The sequence below is a fragment of the Emys orbicularis genome, chromosome 3 (genome assembly GCF_028017835.1).
Source record: "Emys orbicularis isolate rEmyOrb1 chromosome 3, rEmyOrb1.hap1, whole genome shotgun sequence".
NCBI classification, from domain to species: Eukaryota; Metazoa; Chordata; order Testudines; family Emydidae; genus Emys; species Emys orbicularis.
Genome location: NC_088685.1, coordinates 84,022,514 through 84,036,993, shown reverse-complemented (window position 1 = coordinate 84,036,993; position 14,480 = coordinate 84,022,514). Strand labels below are relative to the sequence as shown.

The 14,480-nt window shown below is 38.6% G+C and overlaps 1 protein-coding gene across 3 annotated transcripts in view; it reads left to right on the top strand.

Annotated features, from left to right (window-relative positions):
* ATG5 (autophagy related 5) overlaps positions 1 to 14,480 on the top strand; it is a 146,737-nt gene that overhangs the window by 16,720 nt on the left and 115,537 nt on the right. For all 3 annotated transcript variants that reach the window (XM_065400723.1, XM_065400724.1, XM_065400725.1), the window contains exon 4: positions 2,611 to 2,689. In XM_065400723.1, coding sequence (XP_065256795.1) covers positions 2,611 to 2,689 — 79 coding nt within the window. The remainder of the gene's footprint in view (positions 1 to 2,610; positions 2,690 to 14,480) is intronic.

Genomic DNA, 14,480 nt, shown 5'->3' with positions numbered 1-14,480 from the left:
TGAACAGGAAACCTCCCTTAAGTAGTTTGCACAGTCATGTTGTCTGACTTTCTGCCCATTTCTTTGGTACTTGCTTACTTAGAAAAAATTTGAATTTTTTTATTTATGGTTTTTTTTTCATTCCTCCCCTGAGCTCTATAGGTGCAATGATCTGTGCTTGCAGGCCCCTAACATGCTTTTTTGTTTGTAGCATGCTTTAGAAACAGTGCTCCTGTGTCACAGCACTTCCCTAGAAGTTCAGTTCTGTGTGAATGGGGTGGAGAATGTTACTGTCTCCATACTCTGCTGACAAACAAATCCTCTCTTCCCCCTTCCCTTCTGTTGTTGTGTCCCTGCCCACTCTGTCTACCTTGGCTTAGAAATATCTTTTATTTGGAAGAACTATAAAAGGTCTCTGTGCAGGTGGTGCTCAATACCATAGGTGTTCCTGGCTCCTAAAATATATTTCAGGTTAGAAGTCCTGAAAATGAGTGGAATGCAGTCTTGTTGCATTATTTCAAGTCTGTGATGGCTTGGGGTTAAATGCTAGTGCATGCACACTAGTGCTGCTTCAGAATTTCAGAGGAAGAAACAATCTTGTTTGTAGCTCTGAAGATTGTAATACTCTAGTCATAGCATTTTAATTTTAATGGGGATTCATGTTTCCGTTTAGCAAGTGATTTCCCTGGTGGGGATTCTGTCTGCAGAACTAGCCTCAGAAGTATTGTGGTGGGAAAAAAGTGACATGAATACTTCCTCATAAAAGGATCCAGCAAAGGACATGCGCTGGAAGCAGTTGTTGCCGAACGCTTATTTCTCTTAAGCATGTGAACTTATTTCATACTCTCTGAAGTAAGGAGACCAAAGGGAAAAGGTAGCAGAGGTATACCAAGAAGTTTATTTTATGTATTAGTTGGTATCTGTATTTGTATAGTAAATTAAAAATGGCTCTTTAAGAGCCAGGTGTCATGCAATATGTTCCCTGTGTAGTTCTTAAAGGAAATCTGACTGGTGGGCTAAATAAAATAAGTGCAGAGTATTCTTCCATGAATTGTCTTTGCAGATCTCTGTTGTAGGAATCATGTGCTATAACTGCACACCACAGAACTTCTACTAGTTAAGAACCCTTACCAGTAAAAAAACATGTGCATTAATAATGGATCCATATTTTCTAAAAGTCCTGCTCTGTATCCATCCTTTGTTCTCATTTTCTACCAGCAAAGAGCAGTCATGGAGCTGCTCTCTTGTTGTTTCTCACTAATGTTAAGAAATTTTAAATAGCTAAACTCAAAAGAATATCAACTTAAAAAAAATCACACTTCTATCTGAATTTTTAACCTACTAGACTTGTCTTGAATGCAGTATTGTTGAAGCTGTGTTGGTCCCAGATCCCAGACTCGAAGAAGAGTTCTGTGTAAGCTCAAAAGTTTCTCTCTCACCAACAGAAGTTGAACCAATAAAAGATATTATCTCACACATCTTGTATCTCTAAACTTGTCTTAGCTTTTGGGCTAACTAGCCAGCAGATGGTGCTGAAGCACTAGACTGTTAATATATATTTTCAGCTGTTATGAAAATGTTCTGATATATCTAGAAATGATGTTGTCTTCTCCTTCAAATCCTTCCTCTTTAAGGCCCCCATCCTGGAAAGTCTTAAGCACATGTTTGACTGTATGCACTATGAGCAATCCCACTGAATTCAGAGGGACTACTCAATGTCTGAAGTTAAGCACATGCATAAATATTTGCAGGATTAGGGCCTAAGAGAACAGTTTTACTTTGTCATGTTTCCAAAAATACTAATTTCTAAGGTCTTTGAAGGCATAAGAGAATTGAGTATGATATGCCAAATCCAAGAGAAAGCTCCACTGAGTACTAAAGCACTTGTCATATTTCATTAAGAGACACATTTAACAAGATGGTCATTTTTAGGTTTCTGTACAAAAAGATTTGTAGAAAAGTTTTATGAAGTAAATATTTGGGAAAGTTTTAAAATACAATATTTTTCTTGACCAGGCCTGTAGTTTATTGCAAAAGGCCAGCTTTTATGACATAGTAAATTTTATCTACATTTTTTACTTCAAGGTAGAAAGTGAACACTTAAAGGATGCAGTCTGTGTTCTTGTAACTTATATTAGTTTTAATGGTATTGCTAGTAAACCTTAAATCCCAGTTTCCCTATACTTTTCCCTTCTATTTTATTCTGACTAGTTTTATAGTAATGGGGTTAAAAAATGGAACAAATCCTGCCTGGCCTTGCCTCACTCAACTCACCTGCCAACATGCCTTTAGTTCTGCTGCCTGTTTACAACCATTCCCTTAGGCTGTAAGCCAGGAGGTGGGGTACGGAGTCATGTCCAGAGTTAATAGGATATTCTGTAAGATTGAGTATAAAACTTGGAGTTAGAAACTGTTGAGTTCTAGTCCTAACTCTGCCAGTGACTAAACCAAGTCAATCATCTCTCCTTGTACAGGGCTTTGAGTGTGCTTAACACTGACTAAAAAGGTGGGGAATAACTGGCAATTTTTGAAGTTGGGAACTGGAAGTATGTTTACTGTTGTATGTAATTCTAAATGTAAAACTCGTGTGTATTTAATATACTCTTTTTTTTTATTATTATTATTTTTTAGGCATTTTCCGATTGGATTGCTATTTGACCTTCATGCATCAAATACAGCCCTTCCTTGGAACATCACAGTACATTTCAAGGTACGATCCAAATACGTTCTTTCTCTGGTTAAAAATAAATCAGCTTAGTAAGAACTGCATGAAACTTTGAAACCAGAAGAAGGTTTCATAATTATACTTGCACCTATTTCTCAAGTATATACTTTTTTTTTTTTTTTTTTTGAAGGGGAAAGTTTGTGCTCCAGTACAACTTTTCAGAACTTTCTGGAAATCCAGAGCTGGCTTTTTCTGTCCAAGACGTATGCATATGTGTTTAAATGACCTGGCTTGGAAAATGACTCTCTGTTTTAATCTAAAAAATGAACTGTTTGCTTCATAATAAATTGTTCGAATGTATGCTGGTGCAGTTGGGTAGAGGAGAAGGCAAGAACTCTACAGTTGTCTTTTGATTCACTGTAACCCGAGAAAGAAAGTCAGAGTTAGAGTGCTTGTTCCTTTGGAAATATTTGGAGGGGCATAGGCTTATACAAATCTTTGAAAATTCAGATTACTGTTTGGTATATTGAAAGCACACTTGGTCTGGGTCCCCTTCAAGGACTAAGTGAGATGAATTTGGTAGCCTTGCAACAGTTTAGTCACTGGGGGAAAACAGTGCACTGATTACACATCGTAAAACTGTCAAATATAATTTAGCCGTGTTACTGATCTTTGCTCAGGAGAGTAGTTGCACTGAATTAGCATTGAACCTGAATTATGTTACACCCAGTAGTCACACACAGTACTTTGAAATATGAATTGAAGTCAAAATCACAAAAGAATCTTCCATGCCATATTAGCAATTTTCATACTTTTAAAATAAAAACAAAACTATTTTTTTTCTATTGTAGAGATGCAAAAGAGTTAACATGGTGAACAAAACTGGCTAGGAAAAACTGGCTTGTTGACTGATTTTGTGTGTTTTGTGTTTGTGAAATGGAAATCAAAATTAGGAAGTATTTACTTAGGTTGTTCTGAATGCCCTCACTAATTGAGCTGAGGGACATTCAAACAACATAGTTTTAAAAAAGTTTGGGAAGTCTTGCTAACAGGAACACTCCAGATGAATCATTGGTAGCTGTGTCATGCATTTTGCAGAACTATAGCTGTGTGTAAGTCTGCTGGGAAGATTTTAAACATCATCACTTCTGGAATTGTGTGCGCCTATTTTGTCTGAATCATAGGAACATAAGAATGGCCCTACTGGGTCAGACCAAAGGTCCATCTAGCCCAGTATCCTGTCTTCCGACAGTGGCCAGTGCCAGGTGCCCCAGAGGGAATGAACAGAACAGGTCATCATCAAGTGATCTATCCCCTGTTGCTCATTCCCAGCTTCTGGCAAACAGAGGCTAGGAACACTATTCCTGCCCATCCTGGCTAATAGTCATTGATGGACCTATCCTCTATGAATTTATCTAGTTCTTTTTTGAACCCTGTTATGGTCTTGGCCTTCACCACATCCTCTGGCAAGGAGTTCCACAGGTTGACTGTGCGTTGTGTGAAGAAATGCTTCCTTTGTTTGTTTTAAACCTGCCTATTAATTTCATTTGGTGACCCCTACTTCTTGTGTTATGAGAAGCAGTAAACAACACTTTATCTACTTTCTCTACACTAGTCATGATTTTATAGACCTCAACCATATCTCCCCTTAGCCGTCTCTTTTCCAAGCTGAAAAGTCCTATTAATCTCTCCTCATACGGAAGCCATTCCATACCCCTAATAATTTTTGTTGCCCTTTTCTGAACCTTTTCCAATTCCAGTACATCTTTTTTGAGATGGGGTGACCACATCTGCACACAGTATTCAAGATGTGGGCATATCACGGATTTATATAGAGGCAATATGATATTTTCTGTCCTATTATCTATCCCTTTCTTAATTATTCCAAGCATTCTGTTCGCTTTTTTGAGTGCCGCTGCACATTGAGTGGATGTTTTCAGAGGACTATCCACAATGACTCCAAGATCTCTTTCTTGAGTGGTAACAGCTAATTTAGACCCCATCATTTTATATGTATAGTTGGTATTATGTTTTCCAATGTGCATTATTTTGCATTTATCAACATTAAATTTCATCTGCCATTTTGTTGCCCAGTCACCTAGTTTTGAGAGATCCTTTTGTAGCTCTTCGCAGTCTGCCTGGGTCTTAACTATCTTTAGTAATTTTGTATCATCTGCAAATTTTGCCACCTCACTGTTTACCCCTTTTTCCAGATAATTTATGAATATGTTGAATAGGACTGGTCCCAGAACAGACCTTTGGGGGACACCACTATTTACCTCTCTCCATTTTGAAAACTGGCCATTTATACCTACCCTTTGTTTCCTATCTTTTAACCAGTTACCATTCCATGAGAGCACCTTCCCTCTTATCCCGTGGCAGCTTATTTTGCATAAGAGCCTTTGGTGAGGGACCTTGTCAAAGGCTTTCTGAAAATCTAAGTACATTATATCTACTGGATTCCCTTGGTCCACATGCTTGTCAGCCCCTTCAAAAAATTCTAGTAGATTGGTGAGGCATGATTTCCCCTTACTAAAACCATGTTGACTCTTCCTCAACAAATTATGTTCATCTATATGTCTGACAATATTGTACTTTATTATAGTTTCAATCAGTTTACCTGGTACTGAAGTCAGGCTTACAGGCCTGTAATTGCCGGGATCACCTCCAGAGCCCTTTTTAAAAATTGGTGCCACATTAGCTATCCTCCAGTCATCTGGTACAGAAGCTGATTTAAATGATAGGTTACAGACAACAGTTAGTAGTTCTGCAATTTCACATTTGAGTTCCTTCAGAACTGTGGGTGAATACCATCTGGTCCTGGTGACTTATTGCTGTTTAATTTATCAGTTTGTTCCAAAACCACCTCTAATGATACCTCAATCTGGGACAGTTCCTCAGATCTGTCACCTAAAAAGAATGGCTCAGGTTTGGGAATCTCCCTCACATCCTCAGTCGTGAAGACCGATGTAAAGAATTCAGTTAGTTCCTTGGCAATGGCCTTTCATCCTTGAGTGCTCCTTTATTAGGGTGACCAGATAGCAATTGTGAAAAAACAGGACCGGGGGTGGGGGGGTAATAGGCGCCTATATAAGAAAAAGTCCCAAAAAATGGAACTGTCCCTTTAAAAATGGGACATCTGGTCACCCTACCTTTAGCACTTCGATCGTCCAGTGACCCCACTGGTTGTTTAACAGGCTTCCTGCTTCTGATGTACTTAGCAAACTTTTTGTTTTTTATTACTTTATGAGTCTTTGGCTAACTGTTCCTCAAATTCTTATGTGGCCTTCCTAATTGTATTTTTACATTTCATTTGCCAGTGTTTATGCTCCTTTCTATTTTCCTCACTAGGATTTAACTTTCACTTTTTAAAAGATGCCTTTTTTCCTCTCACTGCTTCTTTTACTTTGTTGTTTAGCCACCGTGGCTCTTTTTGGGTTCTCTTACTATGTTTTTTAATTTGGGATATACATTTAAGTTGATTCTCTATTATGGTGTCTAAAAAGTTTCCACGCAGCTTGCAGAGATTTCACTTTTGGCACTGTACCCTTTAATTTCTGTTTAACTAACCTCCTCATTTTTGTGTAGTTCCCCTTTCTGAAATTAAATGCTACAGTGTTGGGCCGCTGTGGTATTTTTCCTGCCATAGTGATATTAAATTTAATTATATTATGGTCACTATTACCAAGCGGTCCAGCTCTATTCACGTCTTGGACCAGATCCTGTGCTCCACTTAGAACTAAATCAAGAATTGCCTCTCCTCTTGTGGGTTCCAGGACCAGCTGCTCCAAGAAGCAGTCATTTAAGGTGTCAAGAAACTTTATCTCTGCACCCCTCCTGAGGTGACATGTACCCAGTCAATATCGGTATAATTGAAATCCCCCATTATTATTATTGAGTTTTTTATTTTAATAGCCTTTCTAATCTCCCTGAGCATTTCACAGTCACTATCACCATCCTGATCAGGTGGTTGGTAATATATCCCTACCGCTATATTCTTCTTATTAGAGCATGGAATTTCTATCCATAGAGATTCTATGGTACAGTTTGATTCATTTATGATTTTTACTAAGGTAGAATCCTCTGCCTTAACGTTACACTAACAGTTGTTTCAGATTATATTTCCTTTTAGTTATAAATTTTTATTAAATATAAACATAACTTGTTAGAAAATAATAATTGAAAATACAAGTATTTAAGAAAAGGTGTAAGTTATACAAGATAAAAGAATGTCGACGAGTTGAGGCAATATGGGTTATGATTCCTAGAGGAATAGGTAAGGAAACAAGACAGTGAGATATTTGAATAAGATAAAATAAGATTCATGCTATGCACTTCTTTCTACAGAAATTTCCTTTTAAAGAATATGGAAGTGTCCAGGAATGCCTATTCTGATTCTTTTAGGAAGTGTGCCCTCTAATTGAGTTCCTTCCAGTGTGCACCTGTAAGCCTCAACATTTTTAAAATGAGGTTTTGAGGATAGACAAGTTGCAGAGAAGCCACCAGAGCTCTTGAGCTCCTTTTGGAAATACCTGAAAGAGAGGTGGCATTGACGAAGCCTTCTTGAAAATGTCCAAATGATACTGTAGACCCTGTTCAATTTCTTAGATTGTGCGATGTAATCATTGCACATTCTAAGAAAAGTAGCTTTTACTGGCCCATTTCCTGTATTAACCACATCATGAGTACAAACATTCTAAGAATCTAAATGGTGTCTTGAGGTACATTTTTGGCCTCTTGACATCATAACCCACTATCACAGATGGAATAAGAGAGAGGGACTTGCCAGTTTTTTGCTGTTTTCATTCATGCCTAACACAAGCAATCGGCTACCAATTTTGTGAGCTCTTACACATGCAGTACATTATGGGGCAGCCTTGGAACCTACATAATTTGATTTGAATGTGTGATTAAAATAATTCTTCACTGGGAGAGTGGGAAAACAGATAACATGATTTGGGGGGATAACGTGGGTGAAAGGGAAGGTTGAGGAGGAGGGTCATAGGAACAACAAAAGGGAAATCAATGGTGGAATCTGCTCAACATCTTAGATGTCCGTACACAAATGCAGGGAGTATGGGGAATGAACTGGAATTATTAGTATATAAAATAAATTATGACTTAATTGTAATCACAAAGACTTGGCGGGATAAGTCTCATGACTGGAATATTGGTATAGGGGTATAGTTTGTTCAGGAAAGACAGTTGGGAGGGGAAAAAGGGAGGAAATGTTGCACTATACATCAAGAATATATACATTTGTTCTGAGCTCCAGAAAGAGATGAGAGGCAGACCAGCTGAAAATCTCTGGGTAAAGATGATAAGAGAAAAAAATCGGGGCGACATCATGGTAAGGGTCTACTATAGACCACCAAATCAGGAAGAGGAGGTGGATTAGGCATTTCTAGAACAAATAACAGAAGTTTCCAAAACACAAGACCAGATAGAAATGGGGGGCTTTAACTATACAGACATCTGTTGGAAAAGTAATATGGCAAAATACAACATTTCCAATAAGTTCTTAAAATGTATTGGGGACAACTTCTTGTTTCTGAAAGTGCCGAAGTAACCAGATGGATGACCGTTTTAGACTTGATTCTGACCAACAGGGAAGAATAGGTTACAACTTTGAAGGTGAAAGTGATCATGAAATGATAGATTTCATGATTTCTAAGAAAGGAAGGAGTGAGAGCAGCAGAATAAGGACAATGGACTTCAAAAAAGCAGACTAACCAAGTCAGAGAACTGGTAAGTAAGGTCCCATGATAAGAAAATCTAAAGTGATACAGGAGTTTAGAAGAGCTGACAGTTTCTCAAGGAGACTATATTAAAAACACAGCTGTAAACTATCCCTATGCAAAGGAAAGTTAGAAATAATAGTAAGAGGCCAATATGGCTCCATTAGAAGCTTTTTAGTGACCAAAAAATCAAAAAGGAATCCTACAAATAGTGGTAATGTGGATGAATTGCTAAGGAGTATGAAAGAATAGCACACGCATGTAGGGACAAAAGCAGAAAGACTAACACACAAAATTAATTACACCTAGCAAAGGACATAAAAGTCAGTAAGAAAAGGTTCTATAAATACATTAGGTGAAAGAGAATGATGAAGGAAAGTGTAGGTCCTCACTTAGTGCGGAAGAAGAGCTAATTACTGGAGACTAAGGTGTATAATGCCTATTTTGCTTCACTCTTCACTAAAAAGCTTAATGGTGACCAGATAGTCAACACAATTCGTATAATAAGGAGGAAGGAATGCAAGCCACAATAGGGAAATTACAGGTTAAAGAATATTCAGATAAGTTACATGTATTCACGTTGGTAAGGCCTGATGAAATTCATTCTACAGTACTCAAGGAATTAGCTGAACAATCTTGGAATGGGTGAGAACTCATGGAGGATGGGTGAAGTCCCAGAGGACTGGAAAAGGGCAAACATAGTTCTTGTCTTTAAAAAGGGGAGCCAGAGAATTATAGATCCGTCAGCCTAATTTTAATACCTAGAAAGATACTGGAAGAAATTATTGAATGGACATTTTGTAATCACCTAGAGGGTAATGGAGTTAGAGTGTAGCCAACATGAATTTATCAAGAACAAACCAATCTAATTTCCTTCTTTGGCAGGGCTACTCACCTAGTGGGGGAAACTAGACATGATATAGCTTGATTTTTACGGCTTTTGACACAGTCCCATATGCAAACTACGGAAATGTGGTCTAGATTAAATTACTATAAGGTGGATTCACAACTAGTTGAAAGACTGTGCTCAGAGTAGTTATCAGTGGTTCACTGTCCAACTGGGAGGGCATGTCTAGTGGGGTTCAGTTAGGATTATTCCTGGGTCTGGTACTAATCGATATTTTCGTTAATGACTTGGATAATGGAGTGGAGGGTATGTGGATGACATGGAGCTGGGAGAGGTTTCTAATCCTGTGGAGGACAGGATTAGAATTCAAATAGCCTTGGAGAATTGGCCTGAAATTAGAATTGGAGAATGGGCCTGAAATCAACAAGATGACATTCATTGACGACAAATACAAAGTACTAGACTTAGGAAGAAAAAATCAAATGCACAACTACAAAATGGAAATAGTTGGCCAGGTAGGAGTACTGCTGAAAAGGATCGAAGGGTTATAGTAGATCACTAATTGAATATGAGCCAATAATACACCCCTACCCTGATATAACGCGACCCGATATAACATGAATTTGGATATAACGTGGTAAAGCAATGGCTCCGGGGGGGCGGGGCTGTGCACTCCGGCGGATCAAAGCAAGTTCGATATAACACGGTTTCACCTATAACGCAGTAAGATTTTTTGGCTCCCGAGGACAGCGTTATATCGGGGTAGAGGTGTATGTTGAAGTTGCAAAAACTAAGATCATTTTGGGGTATATTAACGGGAGTGTCATATGTAAGACATAGGAGGTAGTTGTTCTGCTCTACTCAGCATTGGCGGGGCCTCAGCTGGAGTAGTATTATGTCTAATTCTGGACACATACTTTAGGAAAGAGCAGTCAAACTGGAGAGTCCAGAGATGAGCAATAAAAATGATAAAAGCCTTAGAAAACCTGTCATGTGAAGAAAGGTTTAAAAAAAAGGGCATGTTTAGTCTTGGGAAAAGAAGACTGAGTGAGGATCTGATAAGTCTTCAGATGTGTTAAGAGCTATTATAAAGAGGAGGGTAATCAGTTGTTCTCCATGTCCATTACAGGTAGGCCAAGAAGTAATGAGCTTATTCTGCAGCAAGGGAGATCTTGATTAAATATTAGGTAAAGCTTTCTAACTATAAGGATAGTTAAGCACTGAAATTGGCTTCCAAGGGCGGTTTTGGAATCTCCATCATGGGAGGTTTTTAAGAACAGATTGGACAAACACCCATTGGGATGGTTTAGGTTCAGTTGATCCTGCATCAGCTCGGGGGCTGGCTTGGATGACTTCTTGAAGTCTCTTCCAGCCCTACATTTCTATGATTCTATTATTTTGGGTTTTGATCAACTGATTACTTTGATGCTCACCATGTACATTTGTCTAGAAAATATGCACTTAAAATCAGGATGGAAAAATAGCTTACTACTTAGGGAGCATACCTTATTTTAAATGTAAACACACACTTTTCAGATGTAATGAAAATGATATTCCTTATTGAGGACTATGTACACTTGTAGAATTTGGACACCAGAAAAATGTGTTTACCTCGGCATATCTCAAATGGCTGAATAGACTTCATAAATCTTCTCTCAAAAAAATTAAAACATTTTTGGACTGAGATCATGAAATGAAGTATCAGCATGAAATTTTTTTTAAAGAAAATTGAGAGTAAAAGGAGTAGTTTAAAGTTTTTCAAAGCATTTATATTGCACTTGAGTTTTTTTAATGAGAACTCCTTCCTAACATTAGCTTGCTGCTTCAAGCATATAATATGCTGAGTTCTGCCCTATTTTATTTTTTATAAATGGAGATATCCTATTTCCTAGAACTGGAAGGGACCTTGAGAGGTCATCGAGTCCAGCCCCCTGCCTTCACTAGCAGGACCAAGTACTGATTTTGCCCCAGATCCCTAAGTGGCCCCCTCAAGGATTGAACTCACAACCCTGGGTTTAGCAGGTCAATGCTCAAACCACTGAGCTATCCCTCCCCACAAACTTTCTTGGTTTCAGTATATAATTTTAAAGTGCCTCTATTTAAACAAAACACAGTTGTTCTAATTATCTTTTAAGTGAAAATGTCATTCTAACCTACCCAGGTATGCCAAAATTATGTAGAGGCTTTTATATGATTCAGAACCTCATTGTTACTTTGTAGTTTAAGGATGATGTTTCAGTCTAGATTATTAATTTGCTTTCTTTTGTGGGTTTAATTTAAACCTTTTAATAAGTATATATTTTTGTCCTGTTGTGATTCATGCAATTCTCGAAAGAAAGCAAGATTTAATAAGCTTAAATCAATATATTGGGATTTTTTGGATTTTGTGACTTCTGTCATTCAAAGCTTTTCTCCTTTTCTTTCTAAAGGTATATGGTCTTTAGGTGCAAAGCTAAAAACATGAATCAGAAGGTCCATTACTTCATTCTAGTACAGGTTTGTAGATGAGAATTGAGAGGCCATTGGAGTTGATGTGTAAGATGACTAAAATGTAGGGACAACTACTGTAAATGATATCCAACTTTCAGTTCTGAAAGCCTGTTTTTAACATTTTCTGTGGATACACTTGTGTTAAATATGCAGACTAAATAATAAACAAAAGTAAATTGTTTTCTGAAAATAAGCAGTAATTGCATCCACACTTATGGTATATAAGAATGTAGGTATGATTTACAACTCAGATAAAGGTGAAATGCAGTTTTTTGAAAATAATAATGGAAGGGTGGTCTTGCTCCTTAAATACAGAACTGGGAATCAGGAAACCAGGGCTCTGTTATGATCCCACATGCTACTTTTATAACCTTGGTCAAATTACTGTGTCTCCAGCTCCAAAATGGGATTTGGGGAAGCAATTATTTTCCACCTTCCATAGGTGGTATAAGATTTCATTCATACCTGGAAAACTTTTTGAGATCTTTGGAAGGTGCTGCAGGAGTGCAAAGCTTTGTTACAGCATTAAGGTTTTTTTGTTTGTTTGTTTTTAAAAAGCTATAAATATATTTAGCTGCAACTTTAACCGCAGTTCCTCCTTCACTTGCCAAGATCGGAATTCAGAATTGTTCTCCATGTTTCCTTCTGCTGTTGCAGGGAAAGTGCAAAACCCTGAACTTGGGTCTTGGAAGGTAAATGAAAGAAAGTAATTTTGATCAGTTACTAAGATGCATTTAAATGAATACACATAATGGTCGGTTACTTAATCTGAGAGGTAGAACAGTTTTAATACTATATATAAGCGTTACTGTCTATGCAGATCTCAAAACTGTTTGTATGCTTTAAGGGGCTCATACTCAAAAGCTCCTCTTTTGTGTAAATGCAAATTTCATTCCTAGGCCCTGTACCTACAAACAATTATGTACATGTTTAAAGCATGTGCTTAAATGTTTGTAGTATCAGAGCCCTACATAAGAACAGCCATACTGAGTTAGACCAGTGGTCCATCTAGTCCAGTATCCTATCTTCCGACAGTGGCCAATGCGAGATGCTTCAGAGGGAATGAACAGAAGAGGAAATCATCGAGTAATCCATCCTCTGTTGTCCATTCCCAGCTTCTGACAAACAGAGGCTAGGAACACCGTCCCTGCCCTTCCTGGCTAATAGCCATTGATGGACCTATCCTCCACGAACTTATCTAGTTCTTTTTTGAACCCTGTTATAGTCTTGGCCTTCACCACATCCTCTGGCAAGGAGTTCCACAGGTTGACTGTGCATTGTGTGAAGAAATACTTCCTTTTGTTTGTTTTAAACCTGCTGCCTATTAATTTCATTTGGTGACCTCCTAGTTTGTGTTTTGAGGAGTAAATAACACTTCCTTATTTACTTTCTCCACACCAGTCATGATTTTATAGACCTCTATCATATACCCCATTAATTGTCTCTTTTCCAAGATGAAAAGAAACAGTCCAACTAATCTCTACTCATACGGAAGCTGTTCCATACTCCTAATAATTTTTGTTGCCCTTTTCTGTACCTTTCCCAATTCCAATATATATATATTTTTGAGATGGGGTGACCAGATCTGCATGCAGTATTCAAGATGTGGGAGTACATAGATTTATATAGAGGCAATATTATATTTTCTGTCTCATTATCTATCCCTTTCCTGATAATTCCCAACATTCTGTTAGCTTTTTTGACTGCCACTGCACATTGGGTGGATGTTTCAGAGAACTACAGTAACTCCTCGCTTAACGTTGTAGTTATGTTCCTGAAAAATGCTACTTTAAGTAAAACAATGTTAAGTGAATCCAATTTCCCCATAAGAATTAATGTAAATGGGGGGGGGGGATTAGGTTCCAGGGAAATATTTTTCGTCAGACAAAAGGCTGATTATCTATCTGTCTGTCTGTCTGTACACATACACGGTATAAGTTTTAAACAAACAATTTAATACTGTACACAGCAATGATGATTGTGAAGTTTGGTTGAGGTGGTGGAGTCAGGGTGGAAGATGGTGGGATATTTCCCAGGGAATGCCTTACTGCTAAATGATGAACTAGCACTCGTCTGAGCCCTCAAGGGTTAACATATTGTTCTTAATGTAGCCTCACACTCTACAAGGCAGCACAAATGGATGGAGGAGACACAGCATGGCAGAAAGAGACAGAGACACACATCGTGTGTGTGTGTGTGTGTTTGAGAGAGAGAGAGAGACGCACATTGTCCCTTTAAGTTCGCTGACCCCACTCTAAGTACACTGCCTTTTTAAGTAAATCAGCAAGTTGAGACAGCAGAGGCTGCCAGCAATCTCCCTCCATCATGAGCCCTGCCGTGTGTGTCCCCTGCTCTGTGGAGCTGGGGTACAAGAACAGGGGGAGGCGGACACCCTAACATTAGCACACCTCTTCCTCCCCCCTCTGCTCAGCAAGCAGGAGGCTTCCGGGAGCAGCTCCAAGGCAGAGGGCAGGAGCAGCACATGGCAGTGGGGGGAGGGACAGCTGAACTGTCCAGCAATTGATAGCCTGCTGGGCGGCTGCTGCACAGGGAACTTAGTGGAGCTGATGGGGGGCTGCCAGTCCACCCTGATTCCAAGCCCCTGCCAGCTAGCTGCAACGGGCTGCTCTTTCTGCAAGCAGTGGACAAAGCAGGCGGTTGCCAAACAACGTTGTAAGGGAGCATTGCGCAACTTTAAATGAACATGTTCTCTAATTGATCAGCAACGTAACAACTGGGATGACATTAAGTGAGGAGTTAC